We start from the raw sequence: 27,497 nt of genomic DNA, 5'->3' as shown, positions 1-27,497 counted from the left end.
TGTGAAGCGTTAAGCATTGTTCAGCTCATACGAACAAAGCATCTTCTGCAGATTGTCTTTTGCTTGAGAAACTTGACAACTTGTACAGGATCAATATTTTCACAGAATAAGTTGGTTTTATTCATCTTATTTTGCCCAGTGATATGCATGATTTCTTAGCAAAGCTGATTCACATTAAGAAAGATTCTATTTCTTTCAGGGGCACTGAATACCTGGATAAGACAAACTACCTCCTGCAACATGGGGTTTCTTTGGAATTTAACAATGAAATTTCCATTATCTTAAGAACTGGTATCACAGAAGTGAAATTTTAATTCCAAGAACCACCTTCCCCTCATCATACTACTGAACATTACAAAGATGAAAGAAAGAAGTGTCTAGTTCTATCAAAAAGTCCTACTTAAAACAGAAAGAGTTACACGGTATTACTGAAAGAATACAGCACCATTTGTTTCACAAGTTAAACTTTGTCATCCAAATCCACTTCTCATTTCATTGTTCCCAGTTTAGGTGCCAAATATATTGTGGGTCAACTTTTCCCATACTTAGTCTTATGTAAGAGATTAATATTTTTCAAAATACTGAAGAAAACTAACTGAGGTCAAAATGTTCTGAAAATGATTGAATTACAGCCCATTCAAATATCCACACTATTTCCAAAGCAATACAACTGTGCACAGATCCACCCAGCAGCTTCTAGTGCACGGCCGCCCCTTCGCCCTGAAACTTATTTCAATAGCAAAATACTATAAAGAGCCCTGAAACATTCCTGAATAACGAAATGTATCAGTAGCCAGACTGACAAATCTTTCGACCTGTTTCCACGTAAAACTGCATGTCTGATTCCTCATATTAATGTATCAAGAAGTCTTTACTTCCATATTTTCTGTATACTACACATATCTCTTGCATTTGACCGGCCTTTGCTCCAGTTCCAAAGTGTCACTGTCCCCTCAAAGGTCACCTGTCAGGGACCCAGAAAACTGGGAAGGGCAGGCATCAATATTTGCTATATGCCTAAAGAGCGAGATTTTCCAGAATAATGCTACACCATGTTGCACAAGAGATGAGAATGAACAAAGGTGTCATTTCTCCAGCATCAGCGTGATGTACCCTGCTCCATTTTGTCATTTTCCTCCCCCGCTAATGATGCCTGGTAGAGCTTTAAATTAAAAAGATGAAAAAAAAACCAATATAGCTGATAATTGGACAATGATTCTTCTCAGTGGGAAAACAGGAATGACAGGTTTTAGTCATGGAAGCTGGTATTATCTGTCATACTAGACAAGGAGTTTTACTTCATACTTTACCTCATTTGGTTGAGGTGACATGTAGGGCTTTCATAGCTTTCATATACAGTTTTGACTTTGATACAGACACTGACATAGTCATTTTTAAAACATAGATACGGACTTAACAGGGTTAAGGATGAAAAAGTGATGAGTTACAACAGACCCAGCAGTCGGGTAGTGGTGTTCCATTTCAACCACAGAATCATCTAATCCCAAAACAACCCACTAGAAAGGAAGATAAAGGTGTCTTTGAACTTACAAGCCTTTTACCACTGGTAAACGTGGGGAGGCAAATGTATTTTTAAAGAATGGTGATAGTAGTTTTCTGTCCTACATTCTTTATCCTTTTTGTTTCTTTCTTCCTTTAAAAAAAATAATGCATGTAGCAAACTCTTATCTTTCAAAGATATGCTAAAATAAGTCATACGTCCTACTCCAGAGAAAAAGTGCTCTGAACGCAGCAGAACCATTGCGGTAAGTAGAAATTCTTGCTCTCTCTTTTTTTTTTTTCCCTCTACAGAATACTCCTCTCAACTCAAAGAGTTTGCAGATTGCTGCAGCGCTATCATCACTGAAGGTGTTTGCACACTGACTGGTTTCTTAAATATGGAGACAAACTCCAGTTGTTCTTCATAAAGAATAGATATCATCTCATTTTCCACTCTCTCATTTCATTATTATTCAACCTTTTTTTTTTTAGGGGGGAGTATTTCTCCTTACTTCCAAATCTCCAGCTTTATCATGGATCTATGCTATTATTGCTCATATCAAATAATATGAGGGACAGCTGTTGACAGTCAGCCATTCCATGTGTGTGATGGTAAATTGAGAGAAATACTGTCATACTATTTCTGAACATATAAAAACTTTCTGAATGAGACTGTAAAAGGGAATCCTCCCCCCTCCTCAAAGGTATGAGAAAATGGTAACAACTTGTTCTCTACAAAGTTAACTATAACCTTAACTATATTACCATGAATACTCATTTTCAGAGAACACTAACGATCAGGAAATGTGAATTATTCATGGACCTCATGTTACACTGGTTAGAGACAAATTCTAGGGAGAGATGTCCACCAGTCTTATCTTCCCATCATCCATGGAAAACAAAATATTACTTTCCCAGAAAAGCTCCAAAGACTTGACAAGTGATAAGCTACCAGAATACAGATATCACTCTTATCTGTGACTGGATCGTTGCTGAAATTTAAGATCCACAAGGGTGGAACTGATGCAGGGGTTTGCATGCGTGTGCACACACCACCTTACACAACAGGGTGCTGGTCTTTGACTGGGGTTCCTCAGCTACAGAGTAAGATGAGCAATAACTTCAGGCAGGGGGCACGGACACTCATTTTTCACATAATGGTAAGTTTATCCTAAAAAAGAATTGCAGATTTCTACATTCCTATACCGTGACATACTCCTACAAGAGCAACCCTGGGCCATATCAGATTCTGCAGATGTAATTTACTTTTTCTGTTATATCTGGACGATAAGTTCATATTATGCACGCAGGAAACTAAGAGCATAACTACTGAAGTTATGACTAAAGTGCACGTCTGACTATGGCTGCAAACATTGCTCACTAAAACACATGATATCTGACAATTCTCAGAGGTCTCTAAATTGGAAAGCACATAAAATTGATGAGCCTTGTCTTCAAAGCCTCCAACAGGGCTGCAAGTATTTTATGCCGCAGAAACAAAGCTGTCTAATAATCCTCTACCTCTATTTTTGGTCACTTACACATTTGGGAATTCTGTCTATACTCACGGGCCCATTCAGTGCTATTTAGAAATTTAGTTGGGCAGTCTTAGCAGACTGAGGGAGACTTATGCTTGCAATTCTTTCCCATTATAAAACCCTATGGCAAATATTTCAAATTTATTAGTACACAGACAAAGCCTGTGCCATTGAAAACAGGAATCAAGAGGCATTTTTATTCTGATTAATGAGTTTAAAACTCATTAAACAAACCAAAGTATATCAATGTGAGCTGAGAATGGTTTAAAATACACACAAGGTTTTTAGTAACTGTCCACTGAAGTGACAAACAAGTTACCAGAAAATACCTTCTTCAGGTGTAAGATAATGGAAACTACATAACTTTCATTTAAAAAAAATAAAAATGCACTTAAACTGATCTGGAGGAGGCAGCTGTGCCACATATGAACACATTCACATCAGTAAAATTTTTCTGACCCAAGTCCAAAATCTGAATTTTTTCCACACTGATTAAGATAAACAGCAAGTTCCTCAAGCAGTTAAAAAAAAAAAAAAAAGCCAAAAAAAAAAAGCCGGATGACAAATAATTAACAGGCTCTGAGTAAATTTCAAATTCAAACCAGTTGATTGGAACAGAAGGCAGAAGAGGAGGACTGACTGATTCCAGAAAGCTTTGAGGATGTGCTCTTCTGCCCCACAGCAAAACACTGATGCACTGGAATGCTAAAGACCGATATCAAGATGACTAAATTCCAGACTGAATATTTGTGGAAAAAGTCGAAGGACATACCTGTTTTTTTTTTAAAATATCTGTGAAATATTTGGGCACAGACCACAAACCAGATGGAGCATGAGACAAAAATAAACACATCAGGCCATTCTAGTCAAGTGAAAAAGACTGCACAGAAGTTCCCGTGTCTCCAATCTGATGGATGTAGTATCTGAAAATAAAAACACCTCCTCCAGGAAAAAGAGATAACCCTTTCATACATCAAAGGTAAGCTAGCTATTAGAGCTGCCAATTTCTGTTCAAGATTACAGGACTGAAGCTGAAAGCAGAAATAAAGCAAGACTGAAGTGGACACAGATAATTTTAAACTAAACTCAGTTACTCAACAGCTTCAAAAAAGTAGCGAGCTGAAAAATTGCTGCTATTAGATGTAATAATCCAAGAAATGGCCAAAAAAGGTGATAAAACCTTGTTTAGGATTTAAAGCTTTTTATTAAACAAAAGTAAATGAAAGTTCTAGAGGACTTGGAAAGAACTGGAATAAGGAGTGATGATATTAAACAAAGGCCTGGGAGATAAAAATATATCCTAAAGCAAGCAGGAGAAACTCAGGTCTTTGCACTTCAGAAGCTAAGACATTTATCTTCTCTCTTGTCTGAGATCAAGGTTCACAGTAGTGATGTATGTAAGGCTGGATAAGTAGCTGGTGTCATATCACCCGTGACAGGGATGTGATATGGGATAAGATGTATGAAGAGATCCTTTAGAGCATGTGAAACCTGTAGCCAAACTACCTTTGCAAAACAAAAATCTATCCAGGTGACTTCACATCATCACCAGAGGGAACAACTTCTGCTCACCAGCTATGTTAGACAGCAACTTGAAAACCTGCTCCACTCACAACACGATCCTTTGCCTGACAACAGCAATGAACAGTGTCCTGTCCAACAGTCCTCAAGGTCTCAAACACATGGATGGAGACCTGGTAAATTAATTATTCTTCTAATTAACTTCTTCAGGAATAATTTCTTTCCTTTTGGAATAATTAACGTACACAGAGAAATGAGGCTAGTCTATTTCCCCCTGAAAGATAATAATTACAACACAAGAAGCACTTAAGGAAGGAGAGGCTCAAGCCTGATACCACTGGAATGGGTCTTCAGCCTTGGGCATTCAATACAAGCAATTGTTCACCAGTAAAAAGCACACAACCATTTACAGATGCATTCTCCTCTGCAATTTATTTCAGTAAATAGAACTCTGGTAGTTACACCTGCTGAGCTATAAGATGTTCTGCCAATAAACAGAGTTTATATTTGAGGATGCTACATTTCAGCCACGAAATAAGCTTTGCAACCCAGAAACCCTGTGCCAGAGTCTACCATGTTTCCCTGCCCTGAATCTTCTTGATTGCGATGATTTTTTTACCTCCATACATACTGAAAATTTTGCACTACTGGTTTTGCCAAGCTGACTAAAAGCAAAAAGAGTAAAATAAAAATTTAAAAAAAGAATAGCTGTAAAGTGCAAGCATTGAAGAGATGTCATTTCTGTTTGCACGATCGTACAAACACTCCAACGAAACAGTTTTGAGTCAAACTCTGCAATTTCTAGTGCACAAAAAATGCACACCTTCATTTGATCAGAATCAGAAGTTGTTGCTCACTACATATCAAAACAGTTTTAGTTTCCTAGAGGAGTATTACACCACCTTTCACAGTGGCCTCTATTCAGGAACAGATTCTTCTTTTATACTTAAGCCAATTCTTACTCCTCCTCAACCAATCAAAGAATAGGTCTGACAGAATCATTCTCTTGCAATGTTATAGACAGCAGTCAAAAAGGGAAAAAAAAATCTCTGGACCTGACTGAAGAACAAAGAGGGTTAACACAAGTGCTTATTTCATAACTTCTAGAAGAAAAAATGTATGAAATTTCAGGCACCCCAGTAGACTGAGATTATGAGCTGAAACAAGTGGAATCATCTTCACATGCTTTAAATTAACCTCCTCAGAAGTGCCTTCACAAGAACTGTGCCATAAAAATTCAAATTAACTGTAATTTCTGTGTGAACAGAAAGTCTGCACTTAATATTGGTAATTTACAACAGATATCTTGTAAATCTTTCACAGCACTATACAACTTCAGGGTAGCATTAAAAGCGTATTTCTAAGCAGTTTGAAGTCTAATCCACAAGGAGATTGCTTATCTACAAAGCCACCTGCATGCTGTAATTTAAAGTATTACGCTGAGAAAGGAGTCTGTAGAATATTTTAAGAGGCTTTTCTTAATACTGTTTACAAAACTATTTTTTAAAGTATCCATCACACAACTTCCCTACCCTCAACTATTGAATTGCCTTCTGCTAACCTTAGGGGAAAAAACTTACCATTTTCACAGATATTTGTCTGTTTAACAGTGGTTGAAGTCAATTCCTCCCTTTTAAATGGCTCTTTCCATATTTTTTTTTTTTGTTTCTCCACCCTGTTACAGATTTTTTCTCTCTGTTCATGCTTGCAGAGAGCCAACTTCTCCATCCCAGGTGCCAGCTTCCAAATCACTAATATAGCCAGAAAACGGTAACAGGAATATTGGCAATAGCAACTGTTTTAGGAAACTGCATAAGAAGCAGTTAAGCTGTCTGGCATCACAGAGCTGGGCCAGGCCAAACCAGTATAACTGATATACTGGGTAAGCCTGGGGAAAGGAGATTTCCTGGGAGTACCCCACATGTTCAAAGACATGTAATTTAAAGGGTCTTAACGCAGCACTGCTCAGCAGCTGAGTTGCCATAATTTACTGTATATGGACCGAAGCCACCCAGGGGCAAGATAAAATGGTGGCTTTACACATTTTACCTTACTTTTGGGAGTGGTTAAAAACACATCCACTGCCAGCTCTGATCAGCTGTGAGAGATTGTTAAGGCATTATAATTGACCTCTTTTGATTTAAGGTTCCTATTAAAAATTTTAAGTGGAAATTTAAGTGGAAAAAGCCATTATAGAAATGCTTATGTTCCTTAAAAAATTCAGTTAAAGAAGCGTAAGTGGAAAAAGCCATTATAGAAATGCTTATGTTCCTTAAATTCAGTTAAAGAAGCATCTGAAGCATCTTCCCTTCTCATCTGTATAAATAGCCAGCCTGGGTGTTGACACAATACATCCTTGGCTGTCGTAGAACCTCATATTGGGATCTCTGTGTGTGTTATGCATGTGTAGCACCACAAAGCATCCTCTCACGTAGTCCTGCAAGATGTCAAGAGCAGCTTGTAAATCGCTGCACGTCTGGTGCACCCCTGCATGGACACTGACAGCATCTAGCCTGTAATGAAACACTGTCAAAAGACTGTCCCTTAAAGGACAAGTTTTGTCACAAGATCCAAGATGAAATTCCATTCTTGCTGTGGGCACTGCGAATTTTACAGCAGACTTGAAGGCAGACAAAATTTCATTGCTATTTTCTAAATAAAACGAAAAATGTGGAGGACATATAAGTTAAATAAATTAAAAAAAAAACAAACCAACCAAAGAACCTTTAGATTGAATGTAGCCCAAAATGCAGCATCTGCCAAAAAAAGAAAAAAAAAATCCAACATTGGGCATCACTGTGAAGGGTACTGAGGACAAGGCAGCCAGTCATTTTGCCAGCACACAGAGCCATAGCACACCTGCATCCTGAGCACCACATGCAACTTGCCCTCCACATCTGAAGGTCACAACAGAGTAAGAGAAGGTACAGGAGTAGGGTGACTAATGTAGCTACTCCTCAGAGAGCAGCTGCTTTACCGGGAGACACTAGAAAGACAGGGACTCTGGAGTTTAAAGAGAAGATGGCTGGGGCAGTACGACTGATGCCTACAAAACTGTGAAGGCAACAGATAGGGTGAACGCAGAACAGTTCTTCCACAAATCCTGCAAAACTTGGCATAGGGAAGACTTGGTGAAATTAGCAGATCAGTTTAAAACCAATGAAGTTTGCACATCTGGAATTCGTTGTCACGAAGTTGTAGAGACAGACGGGACCAGCACATTCAGGAAGGGACTCAGCAAGTTCATAGACAGCAAGTCCACAGATAGCAAATGAAGTAAGCAGGGACACACTCTCCAACATCCCTAATCCAACAATTGTGGATACTGGTGGAATATTAGGGAAAAGAGTGGTAAACAGTCATCTGACTTATATTAAATCCCTAAATTGCATATTCCTGTGGCTGCAGATACATCACTGGGTTAGATGGTCCACTGGTTTGCCTAAGCTGGACATGTAAGTTCTTGGGCATGCTGTTATGAAGCAACACACACAAAAAAAATCCTCTCCCCCCGTTTTGGACCTTACTAGAAATTTTGACCAAATGCAGCCTGACTTATACACGTCAATAGGAGTTGCAGGTTTTTAAGACAAGGCTGCTATTAGTCTTTGTAGGGGAAATTCAATGGATCATTTCAGCCTGATACATATAAGAGGCAAAGAATCTCAGGTGTCAGACTCATGTTTACTCCAGTGTTTCCACTAGTTTCCATCTAGTTCAGTGTAGCTAACAGGCAGAACTGGAAACATGGTTTGTAAAGCCTATCTTGATAAACAACAGTGACAACATAACACAAAATAATGCTGGTCTCCCTAGATTATATACATTTTGAGATTGAAATTCTGAATTTTTGCAGTGTTGTTTTTCTGGCTTACCTTCACTGCACTGAAGCAGAATGCATATAGGACAATCAGAACCACAAAGCTTCGGGAAATGCTGTACAGTGCAGATACGAGCCCAGCAGCAGCTGAAATACAGACATTACATGTTATTTAATTTCTTCTAAATGACAGTGTGCAATAAAAGAAAAAAGTGAAACAGCTCCTGCATCATGAGAGGCATAGAGATTTAAATCAGGTATCACAGAGCTGTTAGTTGGGAGAACACCTTTCAATGCCCCAGATGTGCTCATAAAACTGTTTACAGTTAAGACTGAAAGCCTGATGCCATTGTACTTCATATGTTTTCCATTGACTTGAGATCCCACACTACTGCTTTTTGTACTGAATATTGTTTTGCCAAAATATCAGTATGCCTTCTCGTGTTGCTACCAAGGAGGAATGAAGTAATCTACAAGAACTGGCAATTTTCTAGTCAAATTCCATGTGGAATTTTACTTCTTCCCTTTGCACCTGAGATACAGGCTCTGGTATCATCCAGAAGCATCCTAACTTGCTCGGCCAGCCATTATTTGCACCATAGAAAATACATGAATGAACTTAAAGGGAGAGAGAAGGATGCCAGCTGATCTCTTGCTATAACCTCCTTTGAGAGCTTCAAGAAGCAGGGTAGGAAAAGCTGTCAGGCAGAATTAGGAGTCCAGCAGTCTGAACAATGCAGACACAAGGGCTGCAAAACCATGCTCTAATTAGGTTCAACATACACTGGAATCCATCATTATTTATAGGATAGGGAATTTATCCAACACGTTCTTTCCTCCAGGTCTTTTATGAGACAAAAAGCAAAGAACACCCTTATCATCTGTACTAGTTTTAACCACTTGCCAAAGGCTATGTCTACAGTAGCAAGCAGAATCATGCAATAAGTGCGGGTCTGTGGAATGAGAAGTGCTGAGGAAATCCTTGATACACATGTTTGAGATGCCTTACTCAGACTATCTCTAGTCTGGTCCCACAGACTGTATGCTCACTAGTGTTTGGAGTGCACTCCTACACTGCACCTTTCTTACAAGCTTCATCCAAATGGAATCCAGTCTGCATACTGTGCCATCATTCCAGGGTGCAAAACAGCATGTGGTAGGTGGGAACAAGGAGCAATTTTGTTTCTGATCCAAACTAAGATGACAGTGTAGATGTACCAAAGCCTCTCTGTTACCTAAGCTATAATGAAAAACAAAACTCACCCCCACCAATAAAAAAAATCATGCATCCTCTCTCATGGGCCTTGTTTAATCTCTGACTAAAGTAACACCCAAAAAAGATAATAATCACACGTCCCGTGTCCTGTGAACACGCCTTATTACAGAACAATGCAAACATTTTATAATTTTTATTTTTAAATAGTTTTAATAGAAAGCTTTTTAAAAAGTTTTTCTTTTTGACAAATACGATAGAGTCACATTGGACACACCAGGAAAGAGCTCTTTGTTGTCAACCACATTCTGCAGCTTGTATGACAAACTGTATAAAACTTTGCAAAAGAAAAAGAAATCTAATCAAGGGGGTCTTACTAGTATTCACCCCACTGTTATATGAACACCATTAGCATGTTTTAGCTTCATGCTTTAAAACATGCAATAATATACTCTAAAGTTATAAACCCAGAAAGGGATAGCTCAGGCTGCAACTGCCTACTTACCAGAACCGCCAAAAAGCAACATGTCTATTTGCTCCAAAAGATATGTACAGAAGGTGTTGATTTGAGGGAAAAGACCAAGAAGAGAAATTGCAGGAAAGCAATATAAAAATACTAAAGAAAAAAAAAGAAGATTCACGTTAGAACACACTCTTACTTCACAACGTACAGAGAACAGAGAAACATGCATCTTACCAGAATAAAAATTGTTGCAATAAATTCTGAAGATTGCTTAAGCGAGCATAATTTAACCTTATCAGCAAAGACTCCACTTTCCTTCTCATATATTCAAAATAAATCATGCTACTTTACATGTAACTAACTAAAGCTCAGAGGTTAACTTCAAGATTTGTTTCCAATAAAAGCAGGTGCAGAAAAAAATGGCATTATGTAGCCTTTTTACCACTTCTCAAATATTTTCAAAGTTATATTTGTTCTAGTTAAAGTGCAGAAGTTTTAATTTGCAGACTTTGGAACTTCCTCCTTGAATCTGAGATGGGTCAAGCACAGGTATAACAATTCAGTATAAACAAACAAACAAACAAAAACTTTAATGGCAAAGATCCTAAGTATCTTGGCTATCGCAGTATCCTGCCTCTGCCAGCAATCAACAGCAGACAATTCAAGCATCACGTAAAAATGGGACAAACCTATAGTGAAACATGTATTTCCCCAGCTTCCAGCAGGACAGACCTTGACTTTGTGAAAGAACATCAGAAAAACAGTAAAGAAACTCAGTGGTAAACCCCAGTCTGACATATTTACATAGTTTCTTTCTAGATAGACCTGCTAATATAAATGGCTGCCTTACAGTCAAGGAAAAGCAGTAGTTATAATTCAGGCAATCATCCTGCTAGTCTCCTCCTTCCCATCCATATACTCCTAACTCCACCCTAGAAAACACTAAGCGCAACTGTCTAGCAAAGCATCGAAACACACACTTGACTCAAGTCTCCAATACAGTAAACTTTCAGGGATATGTGCACATGTATAATCATATTCTTACTGCTTTCTTGTACTAGTACCAGAACATTCTGCATGGTGAAGGACAGAGATGTGTGTCAGCCGCTACTCCTTGTAAACAAGTATGTATTTGTTAGTTTACATGCTAGGAAGACCGCAGTTTCCTCCTATTCATTCTCATAAAAAGCAAATTAAACAAACCACTAGTACAACTTATTCCCCTTCCCACCCCAGTCAAATTTTAAGATAAAAATAGCATTTGTGTTCTTTGTTGAATGCTATTTTCACATTTTACTCCCAGCTCCTCTTACTAATGCATCTTGTGCTAAAATAAAACAATACACCAAGTTTGATCTGACAGCTTTTACCTTCATCGTATTATACACAACTGCTATCTAGTATTGTAAATCTTGCCAAGGAAGTCAAACACAGGAGAAAAAAAATGACATATTCAAGTGTTAAACACAGACAAGGCTTACTTAAGTATACTTGCATTCACAATGCACCCTTCATCACAACTTCCTGCCTCTGGCACAAGCCATACATACGTAAGAACATGAGGAAACACTGTCTTCCTAATCTTTTACATGCAAGTGCTATTATTAATCTCCTCTTCCTTTACTGCTCTGCTCTTCTTTTAGATATTCTACCAAGCCATATCAAGCCAAGCAAGGACCACTCAAAGACACACAATGGCACAACAACAAACTGCCCAGCAGGTCATGTGGACTCCCCATGGGATCAACTGTTCCAAAAACCCATAGCTGAAACCCCACAGGAGATCTTGTTCCTCAGGGAAAGGACTTGCAAAACTGACAGAACTCATCTTAGACTACTGACTAACAGTCCAAGAAACTGCCTTTGCTGTAGCAACCTCAGAAAAGCTGAATAAGACCAGGGGAAGGAAGGACAAGACCAGAGACATTATGTTGTCAGTACACCAAAATATACAGGGGTGAATGTAAACAAGGAAGGAAAAGTCAGTTGGAAAAGCTGGACAGCAATGTCCTCACTTAACCCTCTCCCTATTAATACCTTGAATAATCCTAACAACTTCTTTAGCTACTCCTCATCCTGCACAAAGGAGTATACCAGAGAGGAAAATAAACAGTTGTCACTTACAAAAGGATTGAATTTAGGAGCACTAGTTTCCCTTGTGGGAAGCAGACAATAAAAGTAACTGATTAATCAGCTAGAACTGCATTATGAATTCCAAAGAGAATTTGTTTAAGCATCACACATTTCCATACAGAAAAGCACCTTAAATAGCTGGACCACTAAGAGGTGCTCCTGTGAACTGCTGGCATTTAACACTGGAGTTTGAAGGCTTCCTCTAAACAAGTAGCTACCAGAGAAGCACAGGAGGGCCAACACAAATTTTGACTTTGGAAAATCTGGATCTTTTAAGAATTGTAGAATGGTAACTCAGTGGCAATGTCACTGCAAACATTTCAGAAGTTTAGAAAATTTTTTTTTTTTTTTCCCCCCCCTGAAAAAGCATGTATTATTACATAGCACCAGTCTGAGGCCCCAGTCCTCAGATAATTTTAAAAAAAAAAAAAATTTTTTTTTTTTTTTCCCCCCCCTGAAAAAGCATGTATTATTACATAGCACCAGTCTGAGGCCCCAGTCCTCAGATAATTTTAAAAAAAAAAAAAATTTTTTTTTTTTTTTCCCCCCCCTGAAAAAGCATGTATTATTACATAGCACCAGTCTGAGGCCCCAGTCCTCAGATAATTTTAAAAAAAAAAAAAATTTTTTTTTTTTTTTCCCCCCCCTGAAAAAGCATGTATTATTACATAGCACCAGTCTGAGGCCCCAGTCCTCAGATAATTTTAAAAAAAAAAAAAATTTTTTTTTTTTTTTCCCCCCCCTGAAAAAGCATGTATTATTACATAGCACCAGTCTGAGGCCCCAGTCCTCAGATAATTTTAAAAAAAAAAAAAATTTTTTTTTTTTTTAAATTATCTGAGGACTGGTGCCTCAGACTGGTGCTATGTAATAATACATGCTTTTTCACGGGGGGGAAAAAAAAAAAAAAAAAGCATTATTTTAGTGAGAAAGCCTTCTTGTTCTCCCCTCCTGAACATAGCAGAGGCTTTCTTCCCCTGACAGAAGCTCAGTCATTGCTGAAAGTAGCAAGCAGAGGACTTGCTATCACGGTGTTTTGCCACCACCTGATAATTACTCTTCTGAGATATCTGCCAAATAATTTCACTCACCTGTATAATGCTTAAATGGTTTCATCACAAAAACTATCATACATTAAGTGCAGAACTACTTTATTCAACTAACCCCACCTGTGGCATCTAGTGACCAGAGATTGGCTCTGTGTCCTTACTACATATGCTAATCTAGCAAAAAGGTCAACTGAAAAAAGAAATTTAAGATTAAAACCATAGTTAGAATGAATTAAAGCCGTGATCTCCCAACTAACATAAATCAATAACAGAACCGCCATCAATTTAAAATAAAACAGAATCAGATCCTAAATAGATTGTTTGCAAAAAGTCAGACCTGTTAAAAACCACATTTCTTCAGTAATCAGGTTACATATCTAACAAATTTCCACTGATTTTCTTTCATAACCTTGTTTCAAAACATTATCATAAGATGCTATGTAGCGTCATACTGGTTCCTTGGCAAGTCCTTTCTGTGATTTCCATCGCTTTCACTTCTTACCATAATAAACAACTGAAATAGAAAACTTATCCTTTCCTTGATATTTGTAGCATATAGTAAAAATTCCTTGGCTTCCCAACATATCAACTCTGAATACTACAATAAATTATGAGCAAAATGTAAATTAAAAATTCACCATACAATGACAAAACAATAAAATTACACCAAAAATACCAAGCAAATGGGCAACACCACAAAACAATAGCAACACTCCATTGGTATTCAGTGCGGCCAACTTCCCTCCCAAAACAAACACTACCCAAAACCTTCAGTGCCTTAGGAAACCTGTACTTAAAGAGCAGCAAGATGCTGGAGGATCCTGACATAGCTTAGGGAAGCAGCCGCATTATGAACACTTGGAAGGATTGATGGCAGCCAGAAGCTGGGGCTCCCGTAGAGACAAAGCAAGGAATTGCCAGAGCACACCACCAAACGTCACTTGAACAAACACACCCACAGACATGGCAGCTCCCACAACTGGCAACATAAGAACAGGGGAGAAGAAAAGGGAAATGGTTTATTCTCCCTCTCATTAAACAGACGCCGACTGGGGAGATGAGCCTGTATTTCCTCTCTCCCCCACCCCCTCCAGGCTGTTTCAAGAACCTGCTCCACCATCTCTTTTGAGGCCAGCCAAAATTAGCACATTTATAACCACAGTTTTTTTCTTATACTGGTTGCTATAGTTTTTCATTTATCTCTATCCCAAGAGTCATTTAAGATTCTTGTTGAATTATTTATCAGCATTTTTACTGTTCACCTTTGACAGGCAGAGAAAATAAGATGTAAGAAGAAACTTTAATGAGACCATAGGAAAGTAATGAAAGAAGCTAATGAAAATAAGTGAGATGCAGGTCTTCATTATTCCCCTGTTTCTGGTGAGAAGGACTGGGAGTCAATGAACCCATATAAAGGACCAAAAGGCTTTCCTAAAAATAGTATGCCTTTCAGGCAGCAATAGCCTGACTTAAGTATAGCAAAAAGCAAGTACAACGTGAACAAAGACCTCAAAGGTCATACACTCCATACCACAAAGCTTTTTGCCCTACCACAGTAGGTTTTCCTGGTTCTAAATTCACAAGCCAATGGGTCATATTTGGTCCACCATGCTCTTGGGAAGTTTTCAATGCTTTTGCAGTAAACTTTAACTTTTCTGCTCCATACCTAACAGTATTGCACTCCATGACCCAAGTCCAGATCAGCACTTGTATGTGTGACACAGCACCACAGCTACAGATTGCAATGTGTAACAGGAAGAAGTGCCCTGACAGAATGGGGTATTTCCCGATGTGACCACTCCAAATTAGAGCCAAAGGATCATCAGTCCTGTTTTGGGGCAATACCTGAATGTCCCCAGCCACCTCTGGGTACGATTCCAGAAGGAAACAGGTTGGAATAGCTACTACAGAGTGGCTGCTCCACACTAACTCATCACGTGGACAGCAAGATTAACCTAAACTAAACCAAGAAAATGTGTGTTCTTCATGAGTGGAAGAATGTCCGTCTGAGGACTTGGCATGGATTAGCTTCCAAGCATTAAATTTAAAACTCAGCGTATTCTGCAGTAACTGCTCCACACAGACAAACCCTTAGAAAGATTAACTGCGTTTCACAGATGATGTCTTTTGCTAATAATATCAGTGACTGTTACTTTTCTACAGAGACTTTTCTACGAGCCTCATTTCATTAAGAACTCCTTTTACGTGAGGGAAGGTTGCCAGCTGTCCCCCCCCGCCCCCCGCGCCTGTCTTAAGTCATTCCAAATGTTTCTATCAATTTGACTTAAAGTTGTGCCTCCATAACATGCATCGATTGCCAACATGGGAAAACACAGACTTACCCAGCTAATGCTTAATTCATTTTTACAGTCCTAGGAAAAATATTGACTCACCTATTACATGGTCTCGGGCTGACTGGAGAGATCTAGGTGAAAAGAGCTTTAGGCCATACATCGTATAAACTGGAGGATTTGTGTCTTTAGATCCAGCATCTAGCAGCAAAATAAGGCCACATAGTATACAAAAATACACAGGTCTGCTGTAGGTTATGATTTTATTGTGCCCCTGGAAAAAAAAAAAAAGGAAAAAAGTATTTGAATTTTTCATTGATTCTATTACTGTGTGCACTGCATCAGATGGGAGAGGGGGTCAGAAGTCAAGAGAAAATATTTTAATGACTTATACATACTAATTAATAATAAAAATGCTATGAGGTATTTTATCTTCTCCAGAGGAGACCTTCAAATGCACAAAAACCAGTTAAGACTAACTCCAACAATCATTTATGCTTTTGAAAATCTAACCTTCTGGACCTTTCAAAACACACTAATTGCAGAAGTAGTCATTTTCTGTGGAAAGAAAAAAAAATCTCAATCTGTCTGAACCTTTCTTTTCAACAGAAGAAGAATTTTTGTCCATATTACTTTTATTTTAATGAATGTCTGCTTCAGGTAGCATGGCTTTTTTTTTTTAACTTTATGAAATATAAAATTTTAATTGCATCTGGGGAAGTAAAAAAATAGTAAAAGACCTCCTAGGTGCAATCTGAGGTATGGAGATTGATTTTTAGCACCAATACAATTCAATATTTTTTCTTGATTTGAACCACTTGACAGCAAATCAGCGTCCGTCCTGGAGGGGTGACACTCATCAGCAGTTTCTGGTCTCATGCAGAACTTTGAAATGATGATCCAAAGGATATGTGGCAGGATCATTATCTTACATCTTTCATACATATCTGTCACACAATTGATTTGCACTAATCCTACAAAACACTGTTGTAGGGTTGTTGACCAGGGAGAATAAAAGACCCTTAAGAATAATCTTAACAGATCTCCTGGTAGCAAGCTTAAGGGTAAATAAGACAATTTAGACACTGGTGAGTCAAAAGATACCTTGAGTGTGAAAAGTCAGGGGCAAAGTGACAAGGATTCAAGTTTGCCCTCCATAAAGCTGCCGTGAAACTGTTCTTATTTGTAAAATATAATTTAAGTGAGCACAATAAAAGATCATTTCTTTTTTGAGTCTACTTACTGATTTGAAACAGCAGCCGTATTTGTTTGGCTGCCAGCCAAGCTCATATGTTAGCATTGCTATTAAATGATCTGTACTCTCTTTTGGGATCAATCAGTTAACAAGGTGGCAGATTGCAGGGAACTAGCGGGCTTATTGCACCTCACATCCATGGAATATGAATCAAGTCAGACTGAAAAATCCTAGATGTTTAATCAGAGTTTCAATTTTACTAATGCCCTTTTTTTTTTCCTCCCTCTGAGTAGGACATACGTCCATGAAAAAAAAAATTAAAGGAGAATTAGAAAGATAGAAATCTGACTTTAAAAAAAAAAAATCACTTAAAATGTTACTTTCTTGCTGTTTTTAAACCTCAGTTCATTTATCTTAAATGCGAGCTGTGCCTTAGGAAAAGAAACCAGTAAATACTGCATATGAACAAGTGCTTAATGACTTATAGTCTGATGCGTGCTCCAGACCAAAGTCCATTTTATTCTGATGTTACATTCTTGTCTTATCTCTGGAATTACAGAACCCAGGTTTTATCTTTGCATGGTAATTATTTGAAGGCACTTGGGTAAGAGTTGATGACTAGAAGACCAGAGGTTTAGCTCCATACACCTTTCAGTTCCAGGCAGAGCACTGACATAATTCAGTTTACAGTGTATATTTAACTCCTAAATAAATCCCTCTTACCATGCTAACAACAATAATGCTAGTTAGAACTGTGGAAGCAGCTTCCATAAGCCTGCAAAATGTGAGCAAGTACTGTCCTTTGACCTTAATAATCTACCTTCCCTATTTTTCAGGTGGCGGTGGGAAATAAGACAGAATCCTGGAAACAAAATCCTGCCTACTAATCAGATCAATAGGAGGAAAGCAAGAGCCATGATGCACTCAGGAGGAGACTGGCTGCACAGCTGTCACACTGCTTGGGATGCTGAATGAGACTCCAGTCCCCACATCTGGGCAACAGGCAACACAAGGAAGAGGAACTGCTGCGAGTTTTAGTGCTGTATTTCACTGTCATTTACATCCTTTGTCTGAGGGGGGTTATGTGGGACAGGTTTGGTTTGAGGCTAAGAGCAGACACCTTCAAGAAGAGGGAAGATCACTACGACAGTGCGTCACCTCCTGAAAGCCACAGCTGGGGGATGGACAGTACATTTCCTCTTTTCAAGGCTTCAGAAACAAAATGAAAGCATGAAGCCCTCTTATGGCTGCCACTGACAGGCCAAGCTAGACAACCCTTCACCAAGCTGGGCATGTGGCAGTGCAATTTATTGACAAGGTATTAGATATTCAGGGCTTATTTTGTTGTACCAGACAAACCCATCAGATTTTGGCATACAAAATCAAAATCATCTTGGTGAAACTACTCCCCTCTCCATCCTCCTTCAGAATAATTTAAATAATGAAGCAAGACTCCACTTATATTATACATCTAGTTTGTTTAACAATCATTTTTTTCCTCCACTGATAAAACTTTGAGTGAAAACTCTTTCTTTCCCTTAAGTCTGCCAAAAAACATCACTGACTTTTTCAGGCTGTTTCTCATGAATGTGTTTCAGAAACATATTCACATCCTACAAACACAGCATTGGTGTAACTCACATTTTGATAAAAATATGAAAATTTTCAACAAAGCTAGAATGATTTCGAAAACACTTCCATTTGGCAAAATAGCACTTTTGACTGCAAAGCATTTTGATGGTGAAATTTCAGAAAGATCTTGTGATTTTTTTTGTTTGTGCATGCAGACATACAATAGGAAAAAGACAGGAGGCTTAATATAAAAGAAAAGTGTGTATGCTTGGTCCTACAGAACAGCTTACAGGGACAGATTAAAAATACATTTGAAGTGCCCTATGGGATTTATGAAACTGCCTATGGTATCTACCCAACTGAGTTAGCTCTCTGCTTTGGCAGGTAATGGGACCAAGACAATGAAGTTATGCAAGCAATTCTGTAAATCTTATTATGAGCATAACTGCAATCTTTCAGACCTCAAATGCCTTTGCAAACCTGAGCTAGATCCTGAGCTATGCAGGTGCCTTATAAGAGATTTACAGATGGGTTCTCATGATCCTTCTATATAGCCATTTACCACAAACCCAGCCTTCATTGCCCAGTCTGCTGCTGCCTCTAAGCAGTACCAAGAAACTCTGCAAGCAAACCCACTTGTCTAAAACCTTGAAATGCACATGGCAAGTATTTTCTTGGATCTCTCAATTTAATATCCTGCAGTTATTGGCACCTATATTCTGCTGTTAATAAAATGATACAATTCACACTTGGGATGGACTTTTTCTTCTCCTCACAACTCCAGTGAAGAGGCTGTTCCGGAGTTTCACCATCCCAGACAAGTACCCTTGTGTGAACAGCAACTAAAGGCTACCAGCTCCCAGGGACCAGAACTGGAAAGGCTGAAGCACAGGCTGACAGGAAAATAAAGCTGCCAACTTGTGGCAAGCAACAGTACTAAACCTGCAGCCAGTAGCCAGCACTGGCTGTAGAGCCCAGGAAGTTCCCATTTAAACACCAAAGCTGATCAAAACAGAACTATTATCCCAATTCAATAAAATGACTATAAATGAATATAAAACTCAAAACACTAGCTGATTTAGATAGATTCTTCTCTATATACTGAAATGAATCCCTCACCACAATGACAGTACACGAGTAATACAGTGTTCAACTCAGAGACCATAGCTGTCACAGCATGGTACGCGGCAAGAAATAAACTTATCTGTGATAAAATAAAAAAGGGTTTAGTAGGCAAGCTCTTCCTCAACACCAGGAAATGAATATACCAGCACTCGGAAGCAGTTCGGAGCAAAAGCTTTGTGCATCCCTAGGCACTGTGCTTTCTGAATTCACTGGATGGTATCTTTAAAGCAGATTCTTTCAAAATATTATAGGCCAGAAATGACAAAGTCACATCAAACAGTAAAAGAGTCTGCATGTGGGAGATAGGGAAGAAGTTTGGAACATCCTTGACAAGCATGGATGACGTAAGATATTAGCAACTACTTGTGGATCCAAGAATAGAAATTAATTCTGTGTACAAATCTGTGGCTTGCAATGGTTTGTTTCACACTGAAAAACTTCATCTGCATTTTCATTCTTGGACATGGTAATGATCATTATTTAATCCCTCTGCTGTTCTGCATCCACACATTAACATGAAGAGGTGTTATTATCTTTAGTTTTAATGTAGTCATATGAATTATGAAACAGTACATGGAGTATCTTTTCTCGCCTTCTTGTTTTTCGTGGTGTTTACTAGCTCAAATAAGCCTTTACAAATAGCAATTGTGTTAAAAAGACATAATGTAGAAATAGCTAATCTTCTATTTTAACTTGATCTATAATGCCTCCCACCTTTAAAACCCCCTGTGGAAAACCTCTCTAAATTGTATTTCCGTTGGAGTCTGTACAGTGCTCCAAAAAGTTGGCAAGAAAATGTTCTTGATAAACTAAGCTCTAGGACAGCATATGGAAGATGGGAATACACCTCTTGTTCCTGTGCTACACTGCTGCATGACACGTAGAATACAATATGGTGAATAATACTTGTAACAGCATTATGAGGATCTGAAATGCAAACCTGGATTCCGCACAAAAAAATGTTCTGGTTAAACTTCATTAGCTACATTGTCTTTAATGCTATAAAATATACAGACTAGACAGGTTTATAATGAAGTTTTTGATTAACCTGCTTGCCACCCACTTTAAACAAATGTACACATTACTAATGTCTGAATAAGTGCAAACTATTTGATTACAGTTCACATTATTACATCTAGACACGTGCTAGTTCAACTGACAAATAATATTATTTTAGTCCCCCAAAACCCAGATTTTACTGAGGTAGGAACATTTTTTTGATGTATTGAAAATATTACCCTACAATATGAATGTTGCTGTTTGTTAACGTTTCCTACTTTTTATGCAGAGGGGTATTTGCTGTGAATGCATTATAACCAACAATACCATAAGTTCCCCACATAGGAACTGGCATGGGAAAGAAACTAAGAATCTTCTGAAATCCATCTCAGTGAAACATGGAACATGCACTTGTAAATAACCTCAATTTCAAGTTCAGCCTGTATTTCTAGCCTCTACACTGACAAAAGTAATTGCTCCCTGCCAAAGGGAAATAATCCAGCAGACTTGCAGTTTTCAACATGCTGGTTCCCTCTCTGAGGGAAGAGAGGGGGGGCATCAAAAACATTCAAGGAGCTAAGAAACATGAGCAACTAAGAATCAGTGTAAAAGCAAGTGAGGGACCTTATGACTACCGAAACGTCTTCCAAGATCTGCAAATCAAACCACTGAGACACTGTGACAGGTGGAGGGGTCAGGTCACGGTTGTAGGATGCCGCTGCTAAACCAGTCCTATCGTGAGGACTGACCTGGGTAAGGAACTAGTTCTTTGCAAGGTAGTTGTCACTGTCAGAGTGCAGTTTCTCAGATATACTCAACAGACAAACAGCAGCTAGCAAATATCCTCACAGTCTGCATTCACCCACAGATTTGCCCATTTCTTCAGGACACAAGCATGGAAATCATGACCTTATTATAACAAAGGGAAAACACCTGTGAGCTCATTTGATGGGCGAATACTACTGAGAAATATGTCTGCTATACCAAATTAAAAAAAAATAAAAATCAATCCTCAATCTTAAAAAAACCCCTAAAAAGATATTTAAAGCCCCAACTGAACAATGACTGAGGTAATCTGGATCTTCTACTATTTTCAGACACTGTTTCTAAAGGAAAGCAAAGAAAAAGGTTGTCTGATTGCATAGGATTTAATTTCAGCAAACTAGTTCTGATGCATTTAGTTTTACTGCATATTTTAGCTCAAAGAAAGAGCACTTTTTTTAATAACAGTGATACATTGAAATAGCTTAAAATTAATTAAATGTAGTACAAAGTCTCAAAATTACAGACAACACCTTGCTCATGCTCTTCAGGAGCATGATTGGGGGTGTCCCTTGGGAGATGGTCCTCGAGGGCAAGGGTGCCCAGGAAAGCTGGTCATTCTTCAAGGAGGCACTCTTAAAGGCGCAAGATAAAGCTATTCCCAAGTCCCTAAAATCAAGCAGGAAGGGAAGAAGACCAGCCTGGCTAAATAGAGAGCTTCGGCTGGAACTCAGGAACAAAAAGAAGGCTTATAATCTTTGGAAAAAGGGCCTGGCAGATAAGGAGAAATACCATGAAGCGGTGAGGCAAGTATCTCAAGGGAGGGTTGAAGGAGGAGGGAGCCAGACTCTTTTCAGTGGTTCCCACCGAGAGGACGAGGGGCAACGGGCACAAGTTGGAACATAAGAGGTTCCACTCAAATATGAGGAGAAACTTCTTCACGGTGAGGGTGACGGAACCCTGGAACAGGCTGCCCAGGGAGGTTGTGGAGTCCCCTTCTTTGGAGATTTTCAAAACCCGCCTGGATGTAGTCCTGAGTAACATGCTCTAGCTCTAGGCAATCCTGCTTCAGCAGGGGAGTTGGACTAGATGATCTCTATGGTCCCTTCCAACTCTAGAAATTCAGTGAAAATTCAGTGAAATTTTCATAAATCGCCTAGAACAGCAAACTACTTATACCTGTGTTTCACTGAACAGCCAACTGTTTCATAGCACACAAGTGATAATAAAGGAGAAAGATTTCTACTGGCTGAGACTTACATGTATTGGTGAGGCAGGATCAGGCTGAACACTCTAAAAACAAAACAGAAAAAAAAAATTGTTTACAGGAATTTTGCCTTCATAGAAGTTAGAGAGTTCAGCAAATAGATATGAACTTGTATCCTACCTTTAGGAGAGAATACTGGCAGCTGGCCATCACAAGACAGAACAACAGAACCCAAATGTCTTTACAGAAGCCTTGATTCAGAGTCAGGAACCCAAGAAGTGAAACAAGAACTACTAGAAGGACAGCAAATACATTCTCCTTTACATCTTCTGTCCTGTGTGAAGAAAAGTGTCAAGAGAAGTACAAGAATTTATATATCCATTAGAGCAAGGCAGGTTCATTTGCCATTTCCATGTTTAACAGTACTTCATCCCCATGCCAAAGAACTTATCCACAGTGACAGCTGAAATGTATAGAAAAAAAGGCACATGCGCTGAAGTCCAGCACCTTCCAATCTCACTTCCCAAATAGAATTCCACAGTGGAGCTTATTTGAATGTAAGCAAGTATATGTTTATTAAACAAAACCAAAACAAAACCCAAACCAAACTAACAAATGGAAAAAAATATTACAAAACAAACCCCAAACACTTTTAACTGCGGAAATAAGACATTCATTTAATGGAAAATATAGGTCTGACAACAAAGAATAGACGAAAGACCAAATTTATCATCTGATGTTTTATTCGTTTTATCTGTTCTATTAGAATATAGAAGCTGAGATAAACACTCTTAATATTCAGGCTATGACAAAAGAGTTTATCAGCAGATGATTTCCGTGCAATTGAAACACAGAGATAAGACAGCACAGATAAGCAAGTACCTGCTCTGGTCCCAAGCTCCCTGACTACACAGCCTGATTTCTGCAGCATATAAAACTGTCATCTGAAATTTCTGCTGTAGAACTCATATTAACATATATGGCACAGCACCCACCCAAAAGCAGAGACAGAAGAGCCAGAAGCCATAAGGTATGTAAACTAACATATTTGAAACTCCTAGCAGTCCAGCAGATTGTCATGTGAGGTCAAACAGCAAAGGGCATTGCCTGAAGAGTCGATGCCGGATAAAACTGAGGGACTTGAAAAAGGAGAAATGCCAAGACAAGACATTTTCTCTCAACAAATAAACCTGAACTGGAACTGAGGGAGCAGCTGAAAGATCTCCCCCTGAATATCACTAGTTTATCCTTTTAAAAAGACTGGAGTACTTGGTTTACAATACACTGGGACCCTTCCACTTCTGTATTTTTGCACAAAAGCCTGATTTTCTCATCAGAAAGCTCAGAACCTTTTGATACAACAGCTGAGAGTCAACTTAAAGATTATTCTACAGGCTTGGTGCTCACACAAATAAGCCTCTGCTTGAAGAAGAAGGGTAGCAAGAACCACCAAATCCAACTCTGAAGAAAAACATATTTTTCAATGTAAAGCAAACCAAAGCATCTGTCTAATCAACCTGAATATAAGACACTAATTCAATGCTCACTTTTTCCTTCTCTAGTGGTCTGCACTGCCTTGTGAACCTGTGGAGCCACCCACTGTAACACTACGTAGAACTGCATTTAAAAAAGCTTACCTGTCCAACAATGCCAACAAGGTAAGACGATCGTACCAGACTTTAATCCATTTACCAGGGAATATAATAAATCTGTAAAACTGCCTGTTTAGTTTCCGCTGTGCTGAAGAACATGAAGAATCCTCAGGGTCCTGGCTGGGTTGCTTTAAAAACAAACAAACCAGAAATACACAAAACACTCTTTCACTTGACATATGGCTGCAGCAAAACAGGTTTTAAAAGGCCAAATTTCCATGAAGTTGCAGATTATTTTTTTTCCTAAAAGGGCTAGTGGGAGCATATTTCTTTTCTTCATTTTATATTAGAAACAAAAATATCACACCAACTTAATTATTGCAGATGGACAGAAGCTATATCAATTGTGGAGCTCAACACTGATAGTGTTTTAAACATAAATGCTAAATATTCATTTAAAAATAATTACTTTTTAATCCCAATCCACTGCTTGTCTAAAGTGTGGGGGTTTTTTTAAGAGTTTTTCCATGCACCAGACTAATTTCAGCACAACACAAACCCACACATGATAAGACAAATCCTTGTTTTTAACCAAAAAAGTCTAGGCTTTAAGGCCCAGAGGAGTGACTTATCAGCTCTCCTTTCAGACCACAGCCTGAGACATTTATAATACCACATCAGGTGTGCATCCTCAAGAACAGCAAGAGCAGGGAAAAAATAATTGCCAACAAGCACAAACAGCGTAACCATCACTACTTTAAGATTCTCTAATCTTTCCATCACAATCATAAATCCATCCTTTTGAATACTGCTTTTGCCAGGTTCCAAGGTCTTTTCTTCGTGTCTGTATGAACTACAGCATTTCAGATCTCCTCCAACTCTACACCTGCACTCCTTCACCAACACTTGTGGGGAGGGAGGCTTATCTACAGACCATCAGCCAAGCCTGCAAAGCTAGACAGCTGAACAGAAAAACCTCTGCAAAGTAGTGATTTCTTTCCAAGGTACACAAATAATTGATTATATTGGGGGAGAGGGAAAATGGCTTATTTTTCTTTCAAGAAGAATTTGAGATTTCTAATCACTGTAAAGTCTAGTGGTTTTCAACCTCCTTCTAGCCCTGCCATTGTTAAAGAAAATTAATCAACATTACATATTAAATATATCCTATTATGGAACTCTAGGCAATCTTTACATTACAATTACTTGTGTTAGATTAATTTTGCTAGTCAAAGAAGGGGATTTCTGTGTGAAGTAATTGATCATCTTCTTGAATTATAAGTGTTAGCAAAACACAGGTTTGTTTTTTTTTTTTAAACAGCCTGTCCACCTGCACAAAGGAACTGTTAAATTTTGTCTCAGATTATTGGAATAATTTCTAATCTTCACTTTCCAGGAAGAGGAATTTTACAAGGAATTTTACAAGAATTTTGCTGCGTGTCAGCTGGGAACCAACTCATTGATATCCTCATTCTGCTGGCAAACATGAGGTAAAACAGGCTAGCTTAAGCTTCAGAGAAAGAAATTCAAAGTTTATGCATTTTATCTCATGCTTCCAATTGATTAAAAGTGCGCAGTCGCGCAGTGCCGGGTAGCTCAGCCGCTATCAGCACAGGACAGTAAGTCATTCATGTTTCTGAGCATTCCAGCATGCAAGAGGATGCCAGGCTGTTTGGCATTCTTTCGTTTATGAACAATTCCAGGTAATTTAAAAGCCATGAGACTGATTACAATCCTTTTACTATGCTGATTTTAAAATGTAAAAGTAGTTTGGGTACTCCAAATTTTAATGTCTCTGTAACCACTTTAAAAAGTTGCTTAATAATAGAGTGGGGGCATTATTAAAGAAAATATATATTTTAAAATATTACAGTTGCTAATGCTGTTTCTCTGGAGTCCTATTTTCCAACACAAAGTAATGTGAAACCCCATAAGTTGCAATCATTAACTTCACTTATCTAGATTGCTCACTATAACTAAATAAAATAAAATTAAAAATATCAAAATGGTGGCAAAGAGTCCATTAAAAACACCTGAAGATCTGATTGTTCAGTCCTCAGAACAGCTTAACACGTATTTAACTGAGTGTGTCAGCAAACATTTTGGCTCCTGAGGAACTGTAACATTTGGATGAAGTCCATTACATGAGGCAATACTTGGGATGGAGTCAGATTTTTGAGTTGTGTTTAGGAAACCCTCTGACCAGCCCTAAACAAGTCACTACGTCTAATTGTGCCTCCTATCATAAAGGGCTTATAAAAATTCACTTCATAAATTTATATGGTGTCAGAGACAGCCTGAAACCCTAGCTTCATTGAAATCCATGACAAAAGTTTTTCTGACTTATACAGGCTTAAAATTTCACATTTAATAAAAGAAAATTCAGAAACCAGGAAGTTCTGAAATTACTGCCTGGCCTTGTTACAAACTTGCTATGTGATCTTGAGCAATACGCCTCACTTCTTCATGGTGTGGTTTTCCCGGAAGAGGAAAAAGAAAAAAAGAAAAAAAAAGGCATGATAATTTTTCTCTAATTCAGAGGCAGTTTACAAGATTATAAATATTGTAAAACATCTGAGCCATTAGATGGAAGTCTCTGTCCTAATCTGAAATACACAATTCATGCCAGTTTCCTGATTTTTAATTTAAAATAGTCTTTCAAACAACTTCTAGTTTGAAGTTCCTGTGCAAAATCTAAGATGAAAGATAATTAACTGGCATTTTAAGGTTATTCATAAATATCAAACTAGAATTTGCCATGGAAGAAAAGAGAAGGTTAAAGTTATTATAAAAGGAACCGTAAAAACAGATTACAGCCTTAAGCCATTGGTCACAGACCCCAAACACTGTAAAGTTCAAGTATGTCCACGTATTACCATATAAACTGAACTCTGAGGGCCTTTTTCTTTTACTAACTGCATTGAAGAGATGGCTGTGATGTTCCACAACAGACATCCAGAAGTCTGGTTCCCCGATTCAGAAAAGTGAAACCAGACATGAGGTTTTAGGATACTAATGAATCTGGAGTAAACACTTCATACTATTAAAATCTGGTGGTGTGTCTAAAATCTTAACAGCTGTGCCCTCTTTCTTCCAAGAGAAATAAGATGGAAGAAGGAAGATCAACTGTTTAGGTGATGGAGTCTTTAAGTACTCCCCTAGGACACTACTCAGTGTCAGTAGAAAGCAGCTGAATTACATCCATCAACATAAAATACATCTCCCACATGAGCAGTACCAGGCAAAGCAGTATAGAAAATCAACAAAACTGTCTCAGGAACAAGCCTGCAGCATTTATTTATAAAGCAGTTTATCAATATGCTATAAACTGAGATATTACAATGTACCCGTGGGCTTTCTGAAAGGGTCCTTCGTGCCACCATCAGTAGGAGCTGCTGCTGAAGAGCGCTTGCTGCTTGATCTCCAGAAGAAGGTTCTTGGCTCTCTGAAGTGGTAGTACTAGACGAGCTGAACTGTATTTCACTGTGCACAGTGAAGAGAAAGGAAAGAGATCGTT

At 38.4% G+C, this 27,497-nt stretch overlaps 1 protein-coding gene across 2 annotated transcripts in view; it reads right to left on the bottom strand.

Moving 5' to 3' along the window:
• PCNXL2 (pecanex-like 2 (Drosophila)) overlaps positions 1-27,497 on the bottom strand; it is a 156,814-nt gene that overhangs the window by 89,682 nt on the left and 39,635 nt on the right. For both annotated transcript variants that reach the window (XM_014950946.1, XM_014950945.1), the window contains exons 9-15: positions 27,328-27,463; positions 24,026-24,168; positions 22,569-22,722; positions 22,442-22,474; positions 15,631-15,802; positions 10,098-10,208; positions 8,435-8,526 (exon numbers count right to left, since the gene is read on the bottom strand). In XM_014950946.1, the coding sequence (XP_014806432.1) occupies positions 8,435-8,526; positions 10,098-10,208; positions 15,631-15,802; positions 22,442-22,474; positions 22,569-22,722; positions 24,026-24,168; positions 27,328-27,463 (841 nt within the window). The remainder of the gene's footprint in view (positions 1-8,434; positions 8,527-10,097; positions 10,209-15,630; positions 15,803-22,441; positions 22,475-22,568; positions 22,723-24,025; positions 24,169-27,327; positions 27,464-27,497) is intronic.

This window comes from Calidris pugnax, unplaced genomic scaffold, assembly GCF_001431845.1.
Source record: "Calidris pugnax isolate Ruff unplaced genomic scaffold, ASM143184v1 scaffold24, whole genome shotgun sequence".
Taxonomy (NCBI): Eukaryota; Metazoa; Chordata; class Aves; order Charadriiformes; family Scolopacidae; genus Calidris; species Calidris pugnax.
Note: the sequence above shows the minus strand (reverse complement) of the source record. Positions and strands in the feature narration are given on the sequence as shown.